At 41.4% G+C, this 26,412-nt stretch overlaps 1 protein-coding gene across 2 annotated transcripts in view; it reads left to right on the forward strand.

Moving 5' to 3' along the window:
* The first annotated feature begins 359 nt into the window (after nt 1-359).
* nlgn3a (neuroligin 3a) overlaps nt 360-26,412 on the forward strand; it is a 124,370-nt gene continuing 98,317 nt past the window's right edge. The window contains exons 1-2 of one of the 2 annotated variants that reach the window (XM_034882722.1): nt 360-711; nt 24,720-25,426. In XM_034882722.1, coding sequence (XP_034738613.1) covers nt 24,952-25,426 — 475 coding nt within the window. In that variant the 5' untranslated portion in view covers nt 360-711; nt 24,720-24,951. The remainder of the gene's footprint in view (nt 712-24,719; nt 25,427-26,412) is intronic. The other variant, XM_034882721.1, reaches the window with a different exon arrangement.

The raw sequence follows: 26,412 nt of genomic DNA on the forward strand, positions 1-26,412 counted from the left end.
TTTTTATTTTTTATTTTTAATTCCTAGATAACACAATTTAAAATTGTTCCGAGTACCAAGCTCCCCAAGGAAGAATGATGCCTTTTAAAAGGATAAAACTATATCTGTGTGAGACACTGAGAGGTGTGTTTGTGTGTGTGTGTGTGTGTGTGTGTGTGTGTGTGTGTGTGTGTCTGTCTGTCTGTCTGTCTGTCTGTGTGTGGTTGGGGGGGGGGCTTTTTTGATGACCTGTCAAAAACGGCAGAGCAGAGTTGGGAGGCATACATCTTCGCTCGGCTCCTTTTCATGTATAGTGTGTGCGCCCTAGGTTACCTAGTAACTCTCCTCTCCATCTACAATCGGCGCTCCCGAATATTCAGCCGGGATCGCGCCGCGCGCTCCCGCGAAGCTCGTGTTGAGCCGAAGAGTCCATGCAAAAGCATCAAAACGCACCAGGACTAGGAGGAGAGCTTTCCGCTGGAGAGAAAAAAAGAAGCAAAAAACACATAGCATGGAAGAAAACCATTCAAATGAGAGCGGAGTGAGGATGATGAGAGACGGTACCGCTTCACAGGAAGGTCATTCCCGAAAAACATAAGCAGTGCGCACAATATACGGATATTTGGAGTATACGCGACTGCAAGTGAAGACCCCGAAACAGTGAAACATTGTCCCGGCTTTCTATTTTTCAGAAAACCAAGGCATGGAGGGATTTACATCTCGACAAGGCAGGTGAGTCATTTCATGATAGTTGATGAGCTGTGTGCGTGGTGAGTGAGTTCTGGTGGGGATGCAGGGGAGACGTGCACACCGGGCTACTCACACTCAAATTATACGACTTGTATTCTTTTGTAAAAAAGAAAGAGTGGTAAATGTTTGTGATGCTACATCGACGCAGCGCAGTACACCCACGAAGCACGTTTTCTTCCAAAACGCATTTGGATTTTTTGTGACTTGGACGGACTACCCCGGGTCTCGTTAGAGGCGGGAATGTGGCCGCTGGGTAATTGGTTGTCTGTTTGTTTATGTGTGCTTGTTTTACCCACAGTGCCATATGTAACATGCAGAAAATGAATCATTTCATGATTGTTCAGGGCACTTGTTACTTGGGCATAAATGCCTCTTGTGAGTGGAGCAGTGACGCGCAGGCTCTCTCTCTCTCTCTCTCTCGCTCTCTCTCTCTCTCTCTTTCTCTCTATGTCTCTCTCTCTCTCTCTCTCTCTCTCTCTCTCTCTCTCTCTCTCTCATCGCTCTCCCTATAACGCAAATGAAATAGCCCGGTGACTTGCTTTAGCAAATGAAATTGCAAGCTCGGAAGTTGAACGGAAATTAAACAGAAGAATTAATGAATCAAATCTCCCAAGATGACATAAGATCAAAGATTTTGTTTTTATAATGCCAATGGGATCTGACACCAATTTGTTGCAAGCTATGTCCATCTGTTGTGGAGCAGGATAATCTGTCACAAGCATATGGGATCCCCATTTTCCTATTTAATTTTTTTAAAACTTTTTGCACATGAACGGATTATTTTGAATGTTACTGGATGAATAAAACTCGCTCAATTTGGATGCTTAACTATGCTGCTTAAGGTTCATTGGGAGTTTGCCTGGTCAATTAAGGATATTTCATGTCAAGGGTGCTACTTAATTGATCTTGTATTCATTTGGTGCTTCTATGTATTATTTTCACAGCTAATTATCACTGAAATTCGTTCTCCTATCGTGTACAGTACATCTTCCTCTTTTCTTCATTGATCTTCTGGCCTTTTCCATGACTCTGCGAAAATTCTTGTAGTAAACAACCTCACTTTCCCATCTCCGCAATCCCAGAGACAGCGGTAGAAACCACATGCACAAACTGCTTGTGCAAGACTAGAGTGGGAATTCAGAGTGCTGTGATGATCCTGCAGGCCCCGTGTGTCTACTGTCTCACTATCTTGAAATTCCTGGACGCATGGCAGATTAAAGATAACTAGTGTCACAATGGTTGAGAGAATAATTAATAGTGAGAGCTGAATCCCAAAAAAGGGAAGATGGTAGTGAAAATGTCAAGCAAGAGTTGTCACGGTGATAGGTTGGATAATCAGTGTGTCCCTGAAACCAAGCATTTAGGAAAGGATCCAGAATGTTATTTGGCATGCAAACCACACTATTGATGAAAACAGCCCTTAATGGGTGATAATAGCACAAACGCGTAGAATTCCTGTTTTTTGTTGCATTTAAAGACCACCCTATGAAATTTGATTAGCACTCTTTGGATTTGGATTTTCAGCCAAATTGCGTTCATTTATATTGTATGTGTGTCTTCATCATGTGAAGGATTATACTGCTGCTGCTGCTGTGGGTGAATCCTCTCTCTGGCCCTTTAGAGCTTTTATTCCAGTCCAGCAGAGTACTATTTATCAAGTTTCTTGCTGTGTTATTATCCTTTTTTTCAATCATTTTTTTTATAAAACCATGGCGGCTAAAAACAGAGATGTGTGTTCACCAAGAACGCAGTTTCCTCAATTAGCTGGAGGTAGCTTGGACATGAAGGTCTTTGCGCCGTTGAGATGTGCTCGCCGATCGCTGACTTCCGCACTTGCTAAGCATTTCAAAGTGCAACATTGAGTCTATTGTTTACCCTGTGAGTCTCAGGACTGCTCAAGAAAAGCTCCACGAGACTCTCCTGTCTGCTGAAAAGGTCAGCAAGGCTTCGTCCTGACCTAAAGTGAATACACCTGAGTACGTCTTGGCCTGACTTAATATGGATGAGCCGCTCATTGGCCCGAGAGGCCTCTTGTTCTTTAGCCTTCAGCTCCTCTTTCCGCGTGCTCCCGTTATTGCTCTCACATCCAGCCCCGTGGACGGGAGGTGTGCGGGCGCGCGTGCTCCTCTGTGTATATGCAGAGGTGGGTTGTTGCACATATGAGAAAGGCTGCAGAAGGTTATTTTTGTTTTCTAATATTCTTCATTGTGTTTGACGTGTTGTCTTGGAGCAGCAGGAGCAGGAGCTGAATAATTTCCCAAATGGATACCTCTGACCTTCTGAAATATGTCCTATCGCTGCCTATCCCACAGCCGAGTAAAAGCCTGTCATTGTTCTAGCACTGCTTCCACTGCATCGCAATGTCATACACAGGAAAAGAAGCACGTAGTTGTGGAGAACTTTTTGATGTATATTAGTTGTCACTACACTACTAAACAAACAAGATCCACAATGACATTGGCCCTGATTGCTGACGCTCTTAAAGACACACAAATATCTTACAAAGCAGACTTCTTAGAAACTAGACACGTCCTGATATTAGTTATTTAATACCAGTGCGTTATATATACAGTATATATGTGTATATATAAAGAATACCAAGTATGGATGTGGTATCATTATGTATGAACTGGTTTAGGTTAACCCTTTGTGAAACATAAACAGATACATACAGGGAATGAATGCCTTAGAACTTTCTTCTATCTCAGTCATATTGGGAAATAAACTACTTAGAAGTATTTTTCTTCATGGCTTATATCTGTATTATTGGATTGTACTGTACAAAGACTTGCATACTTACCAGCATTTTAGGCAGTAAGGGAGGCATTTCCGATACTGGTATTGGAACTCTGCTTTAAATTATCTCTTCTGTTGGTGCACGAGAAGAGGTTCATTTATTGAAAGAAGTTGGTCGTTATTACTACTTAAAGTGTAAAGGATTAAAAGTCCTTGAGGTTTTTAACTAGCCTGAACAACGGTGTTGAAACCTGTTGGGGCTCTATCTAAACCAAAGTCAAACTGTGTATCTTGACGTGTCAACTGGGGGTGTGCGATATGACGATAGTCGGTCGTGAACTATTAAAATGTCTCCATGATATCTGCCATTCCAGATATATTGTTAGTATTGTGCAACCGTGTACATTCTATCAGTTGCAACTCTAAAGGGCCGTCCACAGCAAGAACGATGACTAACTTTACACACCGTGGAGCCCACACCAGAACCATAACGACAAGGGCAGTGGAGATCCATATTGTTGGGATCACTTTCAGAGCGATTTGAGGAACAATAGACGTACTGACAGCCAGTAAAAATCCATCTGAGTTTACGGCATGGCACAGCGGAGGGAGACACTGCGGCCAGCTTTGTTTTACACAGGTTGTTTGTGGCGTGACTTTTCCCCTCGGTGAGGATACGATCCTTTTAGTTCTGTGTATTTTGAAACGCCAGTACTTTGCAAGTATTTCTCCTGTCCCAGAAACCACTGAGGTTGTATCTTATGTTTTAGATGTGAATGCCATACTGTCTGTGCTCTCACCCCTGGCTCTCTCCAGCACTGTGCCCGCTGTTTCCTGGAGAATGCAGCGGTGTCGGCGCCCTGGGGACTTTTTTGGTTCATAAAATGTACCCAAATTCACAAATAAATGTAAGATATTCCTACAGGCGTTCCTGTAATCGTACGATGCAACATCTGCTGTGATGTATCATCAGCTGGAGCGTGCAGTGCGTGCTCGGCGCCGCTGTTTGCAGAACGTTATCGTTTAACAGTGTGGATGCTCACATCATTATAGTTATGATTATAGTTATCATTCTTGGTGTGGACGGCCCTTTAGGCTCCAGTGTTTCTGCTGCTATATAAAAATCTCCCCAAAGGCAACAAACTCCCCATCTCTCCTGTAAGCAGGCAGAGTCGGGGACGAGCGAGGATTATAGCTTGAACACCCCCAGACATTGCCACCACTAAGCACTCTGTTATTGATTATTGGTCGTTTGACAACTTGTGGTTTCTGTACTGTTCAGTAACTTTCAAGATAAGTTTGTGGATCGTAAACCTGCCTAAAAAACCATTGTGATATGATCTTTTTGTCACATCTCCGTTTCTGTGTGTCAGCTGAGCTCCTTCCTATTCTACCTTTCCACACACATTGAACAGATGTACAGTGACTAATGAAACAGGATGAACTTGTCTATTCATATTTATACAGGAGGATGCGCTTTCAACATCGTTAAATCACACATTTTGTGACAGAATTACTGAAAAACACCCTGATTGTTTTTTCTTTAAATATTACCCAACGCGAGTGACAGTTGACTAGATACACTTTGGTTTAAAAATTAATAAGACATATTTGTTAAAGCTGTGAAAAGATGAAGGAGTCTTTGTTTGACTAACAAAATGGTTTTGGCCTGAGGCACAAAGATACGCCTCAAGTCTACTGCACATAACGTGTTTAACAGAGATTTTACATTGTTCATGGCCCAAAAACATCTCCCCTGACTAACAGGTTTTCTTGCCAAAGACCAATGTCTGCTTAGTAAACAAGATTATTTTGGACATCGCCATTCTAACTACAAAGCAGATGTCACACAGTATGTCTCCACTCACGGTCTGCCAGAAGTGATCTGTTTATTATTTATTAATTAGAAAATGTACACTCAATAATACACAGACAGAGGACAAAGCCTGCTGAGTTGAAATCAGGGAACCGAATACGCAGCAGCAGTGGGGAGCTATTTTTGATTGTTTTCCTCTTTTAAAGGAGACTTTTTAAAAATGCATCACAGTAAGAGAGACAGCCATGATAAGAAGAGAGGCTCTCGGATGCAAGGCTGTACTTTACACCTACAGTACATAAGCTTAGTAGGGGCTGAAGCTAGGGCTGGACAATATATCAATATTATATTGATATCGTGATGTGAGACTAGATATCGTCTTAGATTTTGAATATCGTAATATGGCATAAGTGGTGTCTTTTACTGGTTTTAAAGGCTGCGTTACAGTAAAGTGATGTCATTTTCTAAACTTAACAGACTGCTCTAGCTGTCGCATTATTTGCCTTTTCCCCACTTAGACATTATGTCCATATTACTGATGATTATTTATCTAAAATCTAACTGTGAAGAGTTATGTTAAAGAACCAATTGTCAACCCTAGAACATTGCCACAAAATCGATATTGGGGTATTTGGTCAAGAATATTGTGGTATCTGATTTCCTCCCTATTGCCCAGCCCTAGATGAAGCTCAGTTTATTCATGTGGAACATGCAAACCACATGAATGACCTTTTCAACTCTGGCATTCTGGAATCAATCCACTGAAGCAGTGTATGCAAGTTTGTTTGCATTGCATTGATTTTACTTTGTCAAAGTGTCACACTTATTTGCAGACTGTGATTAACTGTTCTGTGATGTTATTTGCTTTCCACTTGCACATACGGTACGATATGACAACTAACGCTTAGATTAATGTATAGATTTCTGTGGTCCTGCTGCACCTTGTGTCCTCTAAAAGTCCACAGCCGCGCTTGCCAGCTAATTTGAATTTTGTCGTTCTGTCCTTACTTTGTAGCTGACAGGGGTGAAGCCCAGCCCGTTTGTTTTCGAAAAGTTCACCTTAGTCCATATGATTCAAATTGCATTTTGTTTTTAATCCACCCTAAGTATAGACAGGCAAGTGACAGGGAATCACAAAAAAAAATACTTTTTAATCCATGGGATGAACATTACTGTCCAGGTAAAGTGGATGTGGCAGAGTGTGCATTTTCCCCACATCCATTCCACAGCTTCTTATCCAACCAAGCAATCGCTAAGCCCTTTCTCTTCTCATTTTCTTAACATGGATTGAGTATTGTGTGGGGCTGACAGGCCACAGAAGTGAGGGCCCGTCTAATTCATGGGTTAAATTAGGGAAGATAAGGCCTGAGTCAGTACCTCCAGCCTACCATAGATCCCCCGGGGGCAGGCTCTTAAGGAGCTTAGTAAAAGCCTGTCGTATGAAGACATGACATGGAGCTGGCTAAATGGCCTACGTTGGAGTGTCTTCCATCAACCTAATATTCATATATGGGTCACTGTCTGTAATCCCATTCAATTTATTCATTTTGGGTTTTTAATTCACAGTTTTAGGAAAATAATGTAAGAAAGAGGAAAGAGGGTGTATTAGTAGGGCTCTAATGCATTGCGCACTAAACTGAAAAAACACTTAGGCCGACTCATAAGACCATGTTGGGTAAAGGTCTGTGCCACCAAATCATTAATGAACGCTGGTTTACCCATAGTAAAAGAACAAGGAAGAACTCCTCCAGAGTCACTGGGTCACATACACTGGGGGAACAATTAGAGGCTTCCTCACGCATGTTTTTTTCATTTTTCAGCTGCACACATTTCCCTTAATTTTTCTCTGGGGTCCAGCAGCATGCCTGGACAGCTGCTGAGAATGTACAGACACCAGCCACAAAATCTTTCAGCAAGAGCTATACAAAAAGGCTGTGTCAGGTCCTGGTGATGTATGTGTGGCCAACTGAAGTGGAAAACATGGTGACAGATAGGACACCAGTGTTGCATGTGTGTGTTAACCTCATAATGCTGACAGATTACAGATTTAAATATTTAAAATCTCACAGAGCACATGCTGCTGGTGACGAAGAGAGTGGAAATGACTGCAGTAATGCAAGAGATTAATAGAGAGCCTTCTTTACTCTCACACACACACACACACACACACACACACACACGCACTCTCTCTCCTCTGAATCTATTTGGCCATTTCACAGACCCATGCGCCACAAGTGGACTTGAATTAAAGTTACTTTATACTCTTTTGTATAGTCACGTTTTTCTCTCTCTTCTCTAGCCTGTGTTTCTGTCTCTCTCACACACACACACACACACACCAATAAACAGGAGCAAACAAATATGGAAGTTTTTGATTATATCTGGATTTAGCCAAATCAGTGCTGACATTGAGTCCAGTGTCATTCTTTCTCGAGGGGAATTGTAAATAATGTATAAGCGTTTATTTCTATCATTTTTTTGTTTTTGTTTTTATCTTCTTTAAGGCATACTCTCCACCACACTTTTCACCTGTATTTGTGACAATACACAGAGAAGGCATTAGGCACAAATGTGAGTTGTTGAAAGCTCTGGCGGACTGAGATATTGCCTATTTAGGTTTTATTTTCCCATCTCACTATTTTAGCTACGGAGGATCCTGGGGAACAAATAAAAATATGATGTGTATCATAAATGTAAAGCACAGGATCGCAACGTCTGTCAGCCAACGGGTCATTGATTTCTTCCTGTGTGGACTATGTTGTTTTTTTTCACAGGGCCATAGCCAAAGGTTTTAGAAATACTGAGGCAATAAGTCCAAATCCCTCCACTGCAAAAAAATATTTTCTTCTGCATTTTTTTATTCATTTGAGTATTTTATCTCTTTCAATGTTGTCTTAATACCTTCTTCCTAATGCCAGCGGTTCAATTGGTGAAGAAATACTAACTTAGCCTTTCAATTCATCAATATTTAGAATATCAACTCAAAAAAGTAGTGTCTAATCAGCCTTAAATAAATCATGTGTAATTGGTGTGTAATTGGAGAATGTAAACTAAGGTTTTAGAAACCCCAAATTCCTACCCAATAGGTAGGACATCAGTGTCCTCAGTAGCTACGTCTCTGGCTTTCCTGCCACATTCCACATACATGCAAAATAGACTGACTGGAGACTCTGAATGCCTGCAGGTATGAATGTGAGTGTGAGTGGATGCCTGTGTGTTAGCCCTATAATGAATGCCCATTGTGTCCTGTGGTAGTTGTAGTCCCCAGTGAACTTAATAGAGACACGTGAGTAAAGCAATATATGGATCAGTGAATAGTAAGCATCCGATTCTAATCAGAGTCTTTTAATAGGACTGTGTTTTACAATGTGGAAGCTTTTTTTAATGTGCCTTTATGACAGGGTAAACCATCTACCTTAATAGTACCTGCTTTGGGATTGGTTTATTTTGGTGCTTACATGTAGACCTGCTCCTGACTGTAGTCTATTAATATCTTGCCAGCTTGGCAATGCTTTCCGATGCCTTTTGAGGACAGAGAAATGCCTCCATCAAACTCAGGGCCCATCTGTGCCCATATTCCTCCCAAAAGGAGCCATCCTCCACAATTATAGCTTTCTTCCACTGATACCATAATCATGCCATCACTCTGTGTAAGAACAGGCTCCAGGAAATTGGCTTGCTATTAATCTAACAAAATTACCAAGAAAGGAAATTAGACTGGGGAGGTTTTTTTTTTCTGGCATTGATTGTGTTTTAAAGGCAAGATGCACACGTTGCATGGCTCTCAGAGCCTAAATAATGGCACATTTAGCTCATTTTTTACTTTAAACATGTGAGCATATACATGTCAAGCTTTAAAACCCATGCTCAAAAAAGTTAATTTGACCTAATATGTTCCCTTTGAGGTGCTGTAGTTCATTACACAGATACGAATCCAGATTCACCTGAAAATCTGGGTCACTACAGAAATAGCCTTGTGGCTTACTCTCCCAAGACAGCAGCTCTGATAAATTGGTGGCTGTAGGTCACTATGACAATGGTTTGAGCGAGAAAGTGAGGATGAGCGCTTGTGTTTTTGATGAGGTTCTTGTTGGTTTTTAATCTTTAGAAAGTTTTGTTCCTGAAGAGTTTGATGATGTGGGTGAACACATAAGACTAGAGGGTTCCTCTAGGCATTTTTTCTGATCCTTTAAGTAGCACAGATTTGAGGGTTTTTGTTAAACGGCACAAGTTATGCGCTCAAAATCCATAATCGCGTATTATTTGTAGAATGCTCTTACTATGTGGGATGCAATTTGAACAGTTATTATTCAAGTACTGTATTTCCATGGGCTGAAAGTACTTTTAAATAAAAAGCATTTTAGAATACAACTTGCTATATTTTTTTGGGAATCCTGCAAAGTGACACGTGTCACCACAATAGGAAGGGAGAAATGGGACGAGAGACTACTCTAGAGTTGTAGTTTCTCTCATTGGTCCTTTCAGCTTCGCACGCTGTGAATTTAGGCCGGGTTTAAGTACAGGTGTTGAATGACATAATAGTTGTGGGCAGTTGAGTCCTGAAGCTAAAGAGTGAAATGATACTTTTAGATAGAAATGGTTCTCTGAGAGTAGCCGGAATGGAGCGGGGATCAGAGAGGATAAGAGTAAGGACAGAAGGAAGAGTAGAGATTGAAAGAAAACAAGAGGAAAATGGTTAGGTAGGAGAAAGGTAAGCCTGGATAAGCCATTTGACAAGTGAGCTCTGGGCTGGAGAAAGCCAGTCAAACAAAAATCTGCCAAGTTTGTTTTATTCATGCTACGGACAACTACACCTTCACCATCCATTTTTTTTTACAGGCATACACAAACAAGGAGAACAGAAATGATTCTGAATTTTTATTCAGCGTTCCCTCTTTAATGGGAAGATGTTTTGATTGAGGCAGATCTCACTGCCATATTGAATATGACTAAATGATTCAAGCTTTTATGACACCCCAGAATTTACTGGCATTCTCATCTCTTATTCTCTTTAATCATATTCTCTTTCTATCAAAACCTGCTTCACACACATTGCATGCATGCATTTAAAATTCTACAGAAGCCCCAACTCCAAAGCAAACAGCGACAATAAGCATTTTTTGTTGAAGCTTTTTGGTAGCCTGGCACCAAGTAATATGTTAACTAATGGGATGTCGAATGGAGTTATTTGCTATTGCTGCTGAAGAATAACAATTCCAAACCTTCTTCTTGATTTGTATGACCAAGATATCTCCCAAATCTACATCTGAGATAAACTATTGAAAGGAAGAGCTATCGTATATTGTACAGTGCAGAAGGCATCAGCACTGTAAAGTATATTACAGCAAGATGTCAAACTGCCACACATAATTTTACTTGATTGGCTAAAGAAAAAATACCAAATGGAAAGACATTATCCAGCATGCACACTTTCACGCTGCATCCAAAGACCCCTCCGGGTTGATTCTAATGATACCCATGTGATTTACCCAGCGGATCCATGATCAGTGGGTAAAAAGGAATTCAGAGCTGACCTAATAAGCCATATTCGTTGCCTTTGTTTCCCACTGTGCTTTTGGAAAGAAGGCATTAGAAACTATGAATGAAGAAACCTTATCAAGAGATTTCAGAAATGTGACATATTTCCTGGGGGGTAATTGTGCTTTCTTTATGTCTCGTTGGCCCACTTTTCCTTCATGTTGATGCTTTGCTGCACACAAATGACAAACCACTGCATCCCATGTAAAGGTCTTTTTTTAGTCAAATCCATTAGCAGAGGACTTGAGAGCAGAATATCCTCCATTTAGGAAATGTTTACTGTTTGTGTTTAATTGTTCGACTTTGTGAAAGGACTTGTCGAACTGGGTTAAAATGAAGATCCTCGCTTTCCCTTTTAATCTGCGACTTGCACCCTATACCCACGCAAAAACACAACGCTGCTAAAGATAAAAAGCGGGCAATAGAGTAGAGCATGGATATAGTGGTGAATGGTTCATAGAGGATATTTATGTAATCTTGGGGCGCCAGGGCTGACTCAAACCGACTCAGAGCCGCTGTTGCAGAGAGAGGCCCAAGGACAGTAGCACATTTTCTAAATCCCTGGTAGACACAGAAAGTTAAGACAAGCAGTGTTGCAGTAAAACAAAGCCCAGCCCATTTATCTGAGCATCCCACACAACCCCTGGCCCAGATTTACAGCCCCGGGCATCCAGAGCTTCCAAATCTTCTGGCAGCCGCTGCCGCAGATATTGATAGGAAGAGCGAGAATCCCACCAAGGAATTCTGAGCTGGAGGGGCTAACTTCCCAAAACATGAGCCGTCCCTTAATGGTTCAGAATCAAACTTCAAAAGTGTACAATATGAAATGTTATGTACTATAATCACATTGTAAACTGGCATAAATTGTCTCCCATTGATTTTTTCTCTCTCTGAACTTGTCTAGCAAGTATCTTTTGCAATGTGGCATTACAAGTTTATAGATTGTTTGATAAAGCCAGGTCTTTGATGAGCATTTGTACCCTCCGGAGACAGAACACAACCGCTTTTCCATCAAGAGCAAAATACCTGTTTGAAAACAAATAAAAACAGATGCTTTCTCATCATTAGATCTAAAGCACTTAATCCTGCACAGAGTCGGCTCTCCTCTTCCACGGAATACCTTTTCTTTGTGTCCATCACATATGGATTTCCTTCACGGAGAATGTTTGCATGCCAAGTTGTAGATGCTTACCTCTGGAGTCTTCGCCATCATGACCCTCTTTAGTTTACCCCGAGGGTGTGTACACAGATACTTATGTAGATGGAAAAAGATAATTTGTCGTATTAACAAATGCTGTTGTTCCTGGAAACTTAAAGCGTTGCAGTTTGCCTCTACCGTACAGACATACAAGCTTTGAATAAATAGCCGGATTCTTTTCCTCTTGAGTGAAAATTTCAACTGATTTATCTCACCACTTTTTCACTGCCAACTCATAAAACATGAAAAGGATAATACAAATCACCCCCCCCCACACACACATAAACTGTATCTGAGACACACCTACACAGGCCAGTATTTATGATAGCCAGGCTTTCTGTTCACCACAGGGGTAAATATTGGTACTACTTGACATGCCATTGTGGCTTTGGGGGCTTTGCTTTTAGTGAGTATAAAAAATGCGGTAAGGCCTTGTAGTCACATGAAATTTTACAGCAGGCATGGAGGCACTTTCATTGTTGTGTTTGCTTCTCTCAGAAGCTCCAAGGCTCTTCAGCTAGAAAACAACAATGGCCTCGTTGTTCCGTCTCATCTGCCTCCATGCCTGGTAAAAGGAACATAAAAGTCTCTTCCCCCTGCGAGCCCCTGCTAGTTGCGCTGGTATCGGCACAGTTCAGGCACAGCGGAATACTTTTTCAAAGTGTCACCGTTTAGGGCATGGTTTGGATCTCAGCAGCTAAATGAATAAATAATGTGCCCTCAAGTTACATTTGATGTAGTGGGATTTGATCTGATGTGACTTTTTACTCAAGGTAGCTAACATCCAGATGTTCGAGGAAAACCCTTATTTCCCCCCCTAGGTTGCTAATGAAACACGGAGCAGGGAGGATGTTTACAGTCGCTCCACCGACAAAAACATTACAAGGAATCTTGAAACGAGGCAAATAAGTGAAGTTTCGTCAGAGCGAAATTTATTCCGAAATTTTGCACCATGTGCAAGTCTGGATACATAATCACGGGAAGTATGAGTACATATGGTATACTGTGTCTACAGTATGTGTTGTCATTGTTCTGGGCTCTTTTGCTGCGAAGTAGGCCCAGAATAGGAAGAGAGATACAGTAGCTCACAGTGTGCTGTGTGCAGTTTTTGAGGAAGTGCAGACAACCCGAGGCCAAATTGCCTGCAGTGTTTGGACATGGCCTACTTCTAAGTGTGCAGTCATTAATGTGTTCTTCTACTCTGTTTAAAGTACACAAATGGGATTTTAATTCACGCCCAGACTTCTGTATGCAGAGTGTCTGTACTGTGTGTTTTCATCCCACTAAATTCAGTGCTGTAGTTTACCATACAGTAGTGTATATACCAGGGGTGTACATCACACGTTTTATCACAATACAATATTCTTAGGACGTTTCATCATTTACTGATATCACAAAGTCTACCACAATACGGTTTTGATTTGGTTCAATTCAGGGGCCTGCAATGATATATAAGCCTATTTAACCAGTTTCATTTATATACTGTACAGTATATTTGCAATAAAAAACAACTAAAATATGATTTGAAAATGTAATTGCTAAGCTCTGCCAGACAATTAAATTAAAAACAAACTACTCTTTTTAATAAAAAATAAAAAATATAAAGTGGAAATTACAAAATAAAGGCACAGTGGCAATATCTGGATCTTTGAGGATTGAAGCGATATATCTATGCAGATTGATGTATCGCTAGTATAATCAGTACATATGATACGATGTCATGAATGCTTTAAACAATGGTGACATCTTGGATGTGTGGCGCCTTGCTGTATAACCTTCAGTACCATCAGTAAGCCGCAGTGTCTGAGGCTGTGTGTGTGTGTGTGTGTGTGTGTGTGTGTGTGTGTGTGTGTGTGTGTGTGTGTGTGTGTGTGTGTGTGTGTGTGTGTGGTGCTGTAGTGGCCTACTCTTGTCTCATGGACTTTGTACTGCCTTTGTGTGTTTGAATAATGTCCTGCAGGAGACACTCTAAGTGCAATGTCTAGGACTCAGGCGTCAGCAGTAATATCAGGGCAACCTCTCCTCTTTGTGCATTGGCATGGGGGATATTACAGCATTAGAACTCATGAATTATAGCCATAGTGTTAGCTCAATGTCATGGGACATACAGTAGAAGTGTTGCTGGTACCACCAAGGCACCAAACAAAAGCTAGAAAAGGAGAAATGGGGATTAGGAAATGTGTTTTAAGTATATCACCGTGCATACTGTTTTTGGACTCTTGTGATAAATTTAAGCCAATTTCACTGAAAAATACTGTATTGCATTAGGATGCCAAATTTGTCACAAACTGTTTTGAGCTTAAGGCTGCTCTCCTGTTTGATCTGAAGGCTGCTGTGCTATCACAGTGCCAGGTTCGACTCCGTATTCTGTATCATAGTGAAAGGATCTGTGTGTTTCCCAAAGACAGGAGCGAGAAAAAAAAAGAAAGAAACCGAAGCAATAACAAAAGATGCATTACCTAATAGATTTGGCAGAAATACAGAGTTCAGGGCGGTCTGATAAAGCTGGGTTACAGTACTTTAATCAATCACTAAGAACACGAGCCAATTTAGGAAGAAGCCTGACATTCAAGATAGGCTTTCAGAAAGGATTAGAAATAGTGAATGGAGAGTAGACATATCTGCCAGGGCGAGCCGAAAGGACTGTTGTCAGGGGACAGTGTTCCCTCCATGTGTGATATTGAGGCATGTCTCTGTCTCACCCACTCACCCAACCAATCCCACCCCCTTTTATATTTGAAAAGTCACATCCTGTCTTCCTGGCCTTGCCCCTCAGTTACATGAATGCAGAGTATTAGTATTAGTAACAAGACAACATTGGTCGCCTCTGTTGTTTACTCTCTCCCTTCAAGAAAAGGCACTGTCATTTAAAATGTCCCTCGGAGCTCATCATCATCATCTGGAGTCTCCGGTCTTACTATTAATATCTAGAATATTAATGTGAATATGCAACGAGCACAGGCTGCTTTTCTAAACTGGAACAGTCACTGGAGGAAAAACAGCTGCTTTCTTTACCTACAGGACATCGTTCTGGTGTTTGTTTTTTTTTCTTACCCAACCGCAACAAAAATGCTGCCTGTATATCTTATCTTGAACACTCAAATATCTGGACACCACAATCTAAGTTGAAAAGTAAGGATAAATCTAACTGCATCCTAAAATTTTGAGATGAATGTATCTATTTTCCAAAGCTTAAGGATTCCCTGAAGGGACAACCTAGCCTTTAGTAGCTCCAGCCTTGCAGCCTGGGATCAATGGGGGGGCGAGGGGGGGTGATGCTGCTGGATAACTGTGGTGATTGATATCACCTCACTAATCCCTCCACGTCTCCTCCAAATCCACCTGGCTGTTGATCTGAATAAGCCTGTAATGTGATGACTTAAGTAAATGCCCAAAAATACATTTACATTTCCGATTGTCATATTATTATTTAAATTTAGATGAATTATTATTAAAATGAAAGCAGTCAGGATTATATTTTTATTATGTTTCTTATTAGCATTCCTAGATCTGTATTCAGGCTTTCTGATGGTATACAATATCCCGTGTTTGACAACGGATTACATTTCAAAGCAAATATGTCTCTTAAATGTCAAATAGTGTATGCCAAATAGTCCTTCTGGATATTAAAGGGCTATTTATTTCTTAAACACCTCTTATTAATGGCTGATAGAGGCCATGTGGCGCGGCATGTGCTTGTTTGGTCTTTGTTTACGCTGAATATGAAGGTCACCCCCTCATTAGTGCAGCAGCATCTTTTTTGATGTTGTGATATACATAGCAATCAAGTGTGGCTCACTTTGCTGTTTACTGTTGACCTTTACTTAAAAGCACATCACTGTTGGGTCGCTTTGAAAATTAATTATGCTCCCATGAAACTCCAGGCATCATGCACAGTGGACAGGCCTCATTTAATCTGTTGTCATTAGGCTGCAGTAACCCTTTGCTCCCTCTGTAAATAGGGCCCACACCTTAATGTTCATGAATCCGTTATGCCTTTTTTCTATGTAAGAAAATAGACGCTGAGGGTTTTGCTGTGTCAAACTCACTCGTGTATATCCCGGCTTTCAGCTGTGAATTCAGAAATCCTGCTTGTCACACAACAATACAGTTTGGCACCTCTCACTTTTCTGCAACTGCCATACATTTGCATGTCAATAGCATCAGTCTACCACTGTGCTTTTGGCATTTATGAATGCTCTAAAAGGAAGCCAGGTAGCGGAGGTCTTTGAAAAGTAACTGGGTGTTGGGTGTTGCTGGCTTCATTAAAACGTTATTTTCTCAAAATCCATCTTAGCTCATTTTATTATCAATCACAATTAGGGACTCGTTTAGAAGTACAACTCGGGACAGTTTTAAAAGTAGATGCAGCATTTTAAAGCACATCCCACAAGGGAAAATGCAACACATGGATACTTTTAGATCAGATCAAATTAATTATCGTCCTTACATTGAGTTTAACGCTATATTTTACCTGAATGTGGAATATCTCTGTGTTTGCACATTACTGTAACTGCTGCAAATGCTGAGGCACCTAATGCATTATTAGCTCATTCATTTTATGGGCGGCATCTGGGTCATGTCTCTGCTTGGTATATGTATTATTCTGTGGAGCCCTTTCAAACCAAATGATAAAGTTGATCTTTCATTTTTCCCTGGGAACTGCAGCCTACTTACCTTAAATTAAAGCCCTTATTTAGCTTAATAGGTCAAGGAAAGATTCATTTTCTCAGCATACTTACAGCACATACTGTACATGCTGGCACACACACACACACACACACACACACTCACACACACACACACAAGCACACAAATGCACAAGGCTTTCATTTTCTTGTTTAAAAAATAAAAAAAGGAACGAAATGAATTCACATTCTTTTGGACAAGTTGATCTGAATTTTTAATCTTCGTCTGCTGAAACATAATTCACAATGCAGTGGATGAAAGTGGTGAATTACATGCACTCAGTGCAAGGCTTCGCTGCTTTTTGAAATGGTGCATAGCTAAGTGTTGTCCTCAGGATGATCAGCTCTTCAAAGGCCCGGCGTTGAATGGTTTATGAGCATACTTATGTTTGTGTTTTAAATTCTGTAATGGGGTGGGGGGGGTGGGCTGGGGACGGCAGGGGCATTACAATCCCAATAATTCATTTTCTGTATTCCTAGCAGTATATGTTCACCAAATTGTTACATTACTGCATGTAAATTACCCATATATTCCCAGTTTTAGATACATACTATTCATTGCAAAGGTAATTTAAATCACGTTATCATGACAACCATTCCTCTGGTCCAGTGGAACCCTTTTGTTCTGTTTAAAAAAAAGTGCCCTCCAATATGGGTTAGTTGCATATCTGCATTTGATATCGGCTCTGCAAATGATTATTCAGGCCAAGGACAACTGCATGCTCTCTTTAACCCAGAGTAAATGGGTCAATACTGGCCATAGGAGCTGATCCTTGTAAGATTTTGTAATGCAGTGCCAATGAACTTGGAGCCCTGATTGTGAGAGATCAACTCTCTGTTGTAATTACCAGCCAGACCTCAATTAACTCACAGCAAACCCTCAGTTCAACTCTATATGTTTTAATAGCTGCCTTAGAAAAATGTCATCTCGCCCCACTCCCGTCCCTGTCAATTCTTTGCTTTTGTCCATTTCAGCTCATCCACTTGGATCAATGTTCAGTGGACTGCATATTGTCAGATACGTTACTTAAAATGACATACTTTAAGCATTAAATACAGAGTTTTAATAGGAAATAAGCCATTAATTCCTAATGGGAAACTCTCGTTAATATCAAACCATGATCAATCAATTTAAATGTTAAGTGAGTTTTCTTCTCAGGCAGTAACTCTAGATAACTGGTGGGGAGCTCCATGACAACCAGCATTTCGACCAAGGAGTACAGCAAGAGTAATACACAGCAGTTCGCATTTGAAGTCATTGTCATAAACTTTGATTTGCTTTATATACACGTAGTGCCATGCCAGCGCTGTTGAGGTTCCTTGCACTTGCCTGAATTTTATTAGGGATGCATCCCAGAAGGCTAAAAATCCATCCTCCTTTCAACTGTAAGCCAGAAATTGATGTTAGTGCTGCCATGTTATACGTGCTATCCTCACAGTGGATGAGATGAGAGGAGCTGCTTGAAATATCTGCTGAATTCTCCTTGGTATGCTCAAGTGTATCCTCTCTAGGAATTCAATCATCTTTCACATGTGCTCACAAGGTCCAATCAAATGTGTTGCCACTTTGCAGATGTTGAAGGATTTAACCAACAACTAGGAAACACAACATTTAGTAACATGGGATATCTGATTCAGCTGGTCAATGACACTTGTGTGATAATACATGATGAAAATGCTCTTTTGGATAATTAGCGGGTTAGAATGTTGAAACACAAAGAAGCCATTGAAATTGTGGACTACTCATCTTTTCTTTCATTCTTTTTCCCCTCTAGCCTCTTATGAGCAATAGTTTTCTAAAAGTGGTGTCAAAGACAAAAAGAAAAAGAAAAGGAAAACAAGACTGACTCACTACAGCCATCCTAGTGCGTCTTTGAGGCTTAACTTTAGGCAAAGCAGTATGTTAAGTGAAATGCCTTTGCAAACATTTGCAAAATCACTTAACACAAAAAACAGTTGAGGCTGATGAGAATGTCATTAGTTTTGCAAGTATTTGGAAATAAATCACAAAAGCACATGCAAATATTGGACAAATCAGAATTTTGACTAAATGATCACGCTGGATAAAAAATCAATGATCACTAAAGTTATTACAGTTTATGCTGTGGGGAAGACAAATTTCAGCACCAAGTTGGCAATCCATCCAAAAGTTCCAAAATATTTCACTAAAACATTTTACTGACCAGACTGGCATTGCCAATCCTAGAACCACACTGGCAGTTCATACTATATGTTTGTTATACTACTGCTGACAACTAGCTTGAGGATCGGTAGCAAAATAACCCAGTACCAAAAAGTATCAAGCCCAGTCAAACAATACCTCCTTTAAGCATTTTGTGCCCATGTATTTTAATAAAAACTATTTGGATTATGAGGAGTGGTGGTGGCATTTTACGCATCTGGAATGCTTTCATTAACAAGAAAGGTATCAAAAGAGGTAGGAAAAAAGGTATCAAAGGAAGTACTCTATTGGTATCAGTATCACTTCAAGGGTACTTGTATTGTCGTTTTGTAATCAATACCCAGCCCTCCTAGACTGGGTAAACCCCGCCCACTCCGCCGGTGTTTTGATTTTGCCCTGCAGCTCGGTCTGGAAACCTGCACGTTTTAATTCTCCCGCTCCAGTTCACAATTTTGTGGGAACCAATAACAAACTGGCTTATCTACCTGGCGCGCTATTGGCAGGTTTAACACAATGACGATAGAGAAGCAACCAAGCAGCTTCTTGTGTACATTCAACAGAGCAGCCACCGAAGTGCAGGCAGCAACCCGTTGATGCCACTGTCGCTTCTATTGGTTGAAGGACTATCCAATTGCGTACAGAGTCATTTGTACTATCCCCGTTGGTCATGCCTCTTGTGCAGAGAAAATACAGCGCAGACTCCCCAGACCAACGTTCAATCTCATATCTATAGAGTTGGTCTTGCGATAACCAGACTACAGACCTCCTATTCTATGTAGACTTTCCTTTTTTATGGTCAGTGGTATAGTTAGTTCTGCAGACACAACAGAGGCCATCCGTGACTTGTGCTCATTCGTTAGCAGCAATCTGGAGCTGTGTTGGCAGGGTGATAGATATTACATACAAACACTTTGTCAAGAGAACAAATCCTACCCTGCAAACGGCATCCGTGGGAGGTTAGATAATGAGTATGCCATGTGTAAAGCCTTGATGTGTTTACATACGACTAGATTAGAGACAGACCCAATACTTGCCCCTGTGGTTTCTCAAAGAATCCCTGTGGGCTACTTGAGCGATTAGCTACTTTGAGTATTTTTCAGTAGGTGTGTCTAGTGGGACTCTGCAGTGGATCAATAGGAGTTAAGATGATGAACTGTTGGGGAAATGTCTTTATTTATACTGGGCTTTTTTTTTTTAAATGTAAGCTCCCCGGTCCTTTTCCATCTAATTGAGTCAGTTTGCTTTGATTAATATCCCTATACCCCCACAAATTGTTTAACATATCATATTACTGCCTTTACTGCATCTGACACTCAGAAGCATGCACACCCAGTCAAGAGAAAAAGAAGCAATTTAGATGTCGGGATGCGCCCACTGCATCCACTCGCAGCTTTAGGACTTCTGTCCCTATCATTTTAGTCACAAAGAGCAAACAGTTTTTTCAAGCACCGTCAGCAGTTAACAGAATGGCCATTATTTATTTGCACCTTAGCCACAGTATTCATCTCAACATGTACTCACCTGGAATCTGTCTTTATTTGGCCTGCCAAGCTCACCTCTCCATGTTTCCTTGGCTGTTTGGCTGGTAATGATACTCACAGCAGCACTCATCCAGCAGCCAGGAGATGGGGTGGAGACACATGGCTTAGCAGGCGGCCACAGCAGCAACTCCGTCATTGCTCACCATCTCCCTTTTGCTCTTTAGAAATATGTCAGCATCACTGCGGTGATTAGCAGTCTGGATGTGCTGTGTCTTTGTCCTTGATTTAATGCCAAATCTCCTAAGTAATAATGACTGCACAGGCTGTGTGTCTGATGAAAAAAGCAAAGGAAACGAAGAGTGGGCCCTCACCCCTCACCGTTATAGGTGCACTGGTTCCCAGCAGGGGCCTTATGAAGCCGCAGTTTGGTTTTGACAGTTTTCCTAGTGTTGTTTTTGAAACATGCCAATCTCCTTCATTTAATATGGTGGGCTGTTGTTCGTCAAGCCCCGGAGCTTATATACAGAGCATGAGAAGTGACGTGCAGTATGTGTGTACATTCAATATTGATTTCACTGTGTTGAAATCCATGTTTGCCTATGTGAAATAAACACGTGTAAGCAGACAATTTACAGACTTGTTTTCCACATTATTGACACGCAGAGGCCAGAGAGCAATCCTATCATAGGCTGAGCTTGTCTTGAATGGAGCCTTCACACTGATGTAGATCGGTATCTTTCTGGAGCACAAATGGAAGGTGAAGACACTAAATTAAATTTTTTGCCATTGCCTCTTACATTTTAATGAGTTCAGTCGAGGTAACCACCCGGTACATAGGTCTATCTTCTGCTTCCTGTCTTGTTGCCTGTCTCTTATCGTTTCTATAACGGCACTTTCAGCCTTTGCTATAATGTAACAGCACCAGAAGCATTTGTAATCGTTGATTACACTCTCTCAGGTCGGGACGGCTCACTTCATTTAAAGTTAGAAGTTCCAGAGGACTAATGCAGCTTTGCGAATGCCATTGTTGCAGTCTAGCTACTATAATAACAGTGTAGGGAGAGTCAGAACTGTTATTGGTTCCTTTTTTAACCGAGTCCATTCAGCCTCTCTCTAAGGGATGTCGGGGCGTAGGAGTACATTTGGCTCTGTTCTCAGACTTTTATTGCGATGCTGAGATCTCTCCGGTGTAGGAGAACAAAGGGTCTTCTACAGTAAGCGAACATGGCTGTGGGCTCGGACCAAAATAAAGAAGAATAAAGTCTATATATTTTCTTCTAAATGTGGGATCTGTATGGGGACAACTCCCATTTTGTACTGTTGGGGTGCTTTTGAATATTGATGAAAAGGGATTGGACTGGCAGAATTCAACATGTCCCATTAATCTAAGACTGGAGAATTGGGGAGGGTGGTGTTTAACGACTTGTACTTGGTGAAGTGCCGTCTCGCATTAAGGGCTAATAACCTCCCTTAGACTCAGCACAGCACCCCTCTCTCCTCTTCCTCCTCCTCCCCTCTCCTCCATCACCCCAGTTGTATTTATTATGGGCTGCAAGGCCACGGTGATGAGACGATCAATATTTCTGGGATGATGAGGGAGAACTCGTGCAGTCTGTCTCTCTCTCTCTCTGTTCCTCCCTTGGCAGTAGTTCAGCAGGTAGAGAGATCAAAGCAGAGAGGACCTCTGAGATGCTGTTGGAGGGGAGACTGATGAAGTCCTCTGTTTTGTGTGTCCTCTAAACACACACACTCCATCACACTGTCCTATGTCCTTGCTATGTCCTGATTACAAAGTTTGACCTGATGTATTTCATCTTGAATAAGAGTTAGTGTTGTCACACAGATCTAAACATAAATGGCCTCAGTTCAACTTGAAATTCTAAATCTTGTATCTATGGGGAATAATAAGGAGTCCTTTTTGAACACTTCCTTTGGGGCAAACATCTCTCTCTGTTAAGTGAATCAGTATGTAGATATCTCTTAATGTATCATAAACCTTATATGAATCATAATGTTAAAAAAGGATACCGGTTCCTGAAAAATATTGTTTTTAATACCAATTTTATGAAACAAAAAGAAATTACAACATTACATATTGCGGCACAAAAATTTCAATTTATTTTTCAGCTCCCACTACGTGAGCCCCTGACACTGATGAGATTTACTCCTTAGGCATTGGAATTGGGTATTAGGATTAGGCCTTTTTTTCGATTATCGATACTTGAGAGGGAATTCGGTCAGTGTCTAAAAAGTATTGAAATCCATACGCAGCCCTATGGATCAGACATGTAGGCATAAATCCTCAGGTGCTTTTTTATGGTACTTTAATTTTCTAGTTCTAGAAGTGTTTCCCGTTAGTCTGTGTTCTCATTAAAAAAAAACTTTAAAACTATCCTCAATGTTATTGAACATAGAAACAGAGGAGTCTCTCCCGTAGGTTTATGTTATAGCCATCCGTTTTTTGTTGTAGACGGTGTGAAATACTACAATAACCAAGATTTCCGCCGCTATTGCCATGGAGAAGAGGCAAGTCCAAGGCATGAATCAGAGAAGTAGCAAATCGCGTTACAGCTGAGAACAAAGCACCGCGCCAACCACAAAGCTGAACATAAAACCTTCATGTCGGTTGGATTTAACGCATGGCTTTTAGCTTATATTAAACAGAATTAGGTTAAGGTACAGGATGTGTAGTTCACAAACAGGCAACTGAGTGCATAGTATGACTGGTTGTGGTGTATGTAGGTGTTTTCTTGTTGAGCTGTGTGTATTTTATAAAGGTCCATCGTGGTTTCACATTAGCTTGGGCTATACATGTTGTGTACTGTATGTAGCACTGGTTGATGCTATGAACTTTTAACAATATAATTCATATAGTCTTTGAACTACATTAATCTGCTAGGTTTTTCGGCTCATGCTACAGGGATCCTATTGAGCAGGGAGGGACTTGTCGGTGGTACTTTTCTGCATTTCGAAGCCTTTGCCAGCCCTTGGCCGCCAGCAATACATGGCTTTTAGTCCCTAGATTGGATATGGATGGTTTTTCATATATTATCATGTAGCAGGAGCTCGCTGTGCTGGAGTGCCGAAGCAGGATTGTCCACCACACACATTTCTCATTTGCACAAGTATCAGGGAAGGTGAGCTCTGAATGTACAAGATGTACTGTATGTGAAGGTTTCCATGTACAACTTCCACCGGCAGGCTTCCTGTTGATACACGTCTGCAGCAAATGGGAAAGCTGCCTAGCGATAACAGCACCTCCAGGAACGTCAGGATTGCTTTTTCTCAGTGGTTAGTGGCCCTCCGACGGCTGCTGATACATTATAAATCATTTACACAGTCATTTTGGAATGCAATATCCTCCTCTAAATGCTGGCTTTTCTTCTCCATTGTTATTAGAGCGAATACTGCAGTAGGCGCACAAGTCAGTAGGGGACCATAAGCCACAGAAATTGAAAATTGATCAGGCAGTTTGAGAAGTTGTTGTCGCTGGCACCCCTGGATCACCATGGGACTGTTGATTAGCATTTACAGCGCTGTCACTGGAGGTACCTGTACTGCCTGTAGCTACGTCCTCCTTTGGCCCTCTTGTTCATCCCGAAAAGAGATCACTTGAAAGATCAAACACGGAAGATTAAATTTAAATTCTACCTTTTTCATATCTGTTTTGAAGGGAGTTGTGGGCAGTTGCATTTTTATCATGTTTTCTATAATGTCCCTGTGTATGACTACTGTTGGGTTTTAGCAGTGCTATCCTGTACATGTGTTTTCAGTTGGGGGGGGGATTTGACTCAATCATAGTGCAGAAGCCTCATATTAGCTTTTGATAAACATTTACAGATTTTTTTTCACAGCACAATAACTGGATTTTGTGCCCCATCACTTATGAGAAGCTTATGAGGGGCTCTTTTAATCAGTACAAATTTTAAAAACAAGCAAAAACTGCATCAGTGTTTATATGGGAAACTGGCATTTGTTTTAAGGTAGACTTTAAAACAATTATTTTTACCTGTCATTCAACTATTAATGTAAACGTTGGTCTTTGAAGTAGAGAATAATTACCTGCTGACAGTTGATACCTTTCTTATTTCACTTGTCCTATTACCATTATTAGGCACATCTTGACAAGTTGCTCAGCAGTTAATTGCAATTTCAAGTCAAAGGCAGGTTCTTGATTACCGTATGTGGATTGATGAGAGCACTGAGAGCTCTGCCGTCTTCATGTGATCTGTTTTATGTCATATCAGAAAGGGACTCCACAAGTCAATAAAAATGACTTGACTAAAAATGAGAGCAAACTGGTGGGCTGTCGGGGAAATGTCATTAATTTTCCTGTCGTCTTCCCTTGCAGTACGGGATAGAAGATCTGACGAGCGGAGAGAGGACGGTGAATAAGGACCTTGCTGCGGAGAGGAGCTGCGCAACAGTGACTGTTTCCCCTCGTCTGTGTCGGGCTCCAGTATCACAGCTGATGACTGTCCCCCAGGTGGCTGGACTGCAGGGCTGAGTGGGAAGATTTTGCTGTGGGGGGGTTCCCCGGCTTGTATGTTGGTCACTTGCAGTTGCACTCGCTCACAGGGACCATGTGGTTTTCTCCAAGGAGAAGTCGTCTCCCCTCGCAGAACTCGCACGGTGCCCACAGTTGCACTTCCAATTTTAACGTGTCCTTGTGGGTGTTCAGTTTTTGTTGGTGCTTCGTTGCCGTGAGAGGTCAGAACTACCACCCCACTGTGAACACGCAGTATGGGAAACTCCGAGGGGTGAGGGTGCCCCTGCCTAGTGAGATTCTAGGGCCGGTGGACCAGTATCTGGGGGTTCCGTATGCCGCCTCCCCAGTGGGAGAAAAACGCTTCATGCCCCCTGAGCCTCCGTCCTCCTGGTCAGGGATCAAGAACGCCACTCACTTTGCTCCCGTCTGCCCCCAAAATATTCACAACGCTGTGCCAGAGATCATGATGCCTATATGGTTCACCTTCAACCTGGATATAGTTACTACATACATACAGGATCAACACGAGGATTGTCTTTATCTAAACATCTATGTTCCAACTGAGGATGGTGAGTGCGTCGGGTAAACAGGATGAAACCAAACCTCTCCTCTTGCTATTCTGACTCTGCCTTCTTCCCTCTCTGTCTTTCCTCTCAAATGTTGTGTCACCTCTGTACTTTGCGCGGAGCATGACCTGTTGTCTGGCGCATGCTGTGTCTGTGTCCATCATCTCAACCTCCCATCTTGACTTGATCTTTCATTTAGTCTTTTCATCAACTTTCCCCTTCCATGCCACTGTTAGAGGTTCCTCTTTTGATGACTAAATGACTTAATAATTAAAATGACTGAAAAAGAAAAAAGAAAAAAGAAACAAATCTAATACCTAATACTATACAAGAAACAGTTTGGAAATACCTGGTGCACCTTCCTACCCTCACTGTCTTGACTGTTCTGGGAATATTAGCCATTAGTGTTTAGTAGCTTGCCTCATAAGTGAATGATCTACTACTGTAGGGTTTGCGAAATATTCGGTCTGGTACACGAGAGGCCTGTGGCATCAGCCTGACCTATGTAAGACCCTTTACTCTCCTTGCACAACGCTAAAATCAAGAGCAGGTTTTGTGCAAAAAGGTGAACGTAGACTGGGCTCTACCATGACTAAAAATCTCACAAATTTAAAATTTCTGGATGCTGACTCTTAAATAGCGCCCATCATTTCACCACTTGAAGGAGACCCACACAGGACAAAAATTAGGGCTTGAGATGTTAAGAGCTCTAATAATTAAATGGGCAATGTCAAATCACCTTTCAAATTACAATGTGAACTGCAACTCTTCAGATAATCTAGCCTTTCTGCCTGCTGTGTGGCTGTAATGGGTCTTAAATAGAAGTGCATGTGAATATGGGCTTCCTGTGTTCCAGAATGCAGCAAATTCATTCCACCATTTTGGAATATTTCTGCAGCGACACCCCAGTTACTTTCTCAACAGGTCCTCTGTTGTTGTTCTTGTTGTTGATGATGATGACCCGGGAAGGGGGGGGGGGGGGGGGGGGG

Source organism: Etheostoma cragini, chromosome 10 (assembly GCF_013103735.1).
Source record: "Etheostoma cragini isolate CJK2018 chromosome 10, CSU_Ecrag_1.0, whole genome shotgun sequence".
Lineage (NCBI taxonomy): Eukaryota > Metazoa > Chordata > Actinopteri > Perciformes > Percidae > Etheostoma > Etheostoma cragini.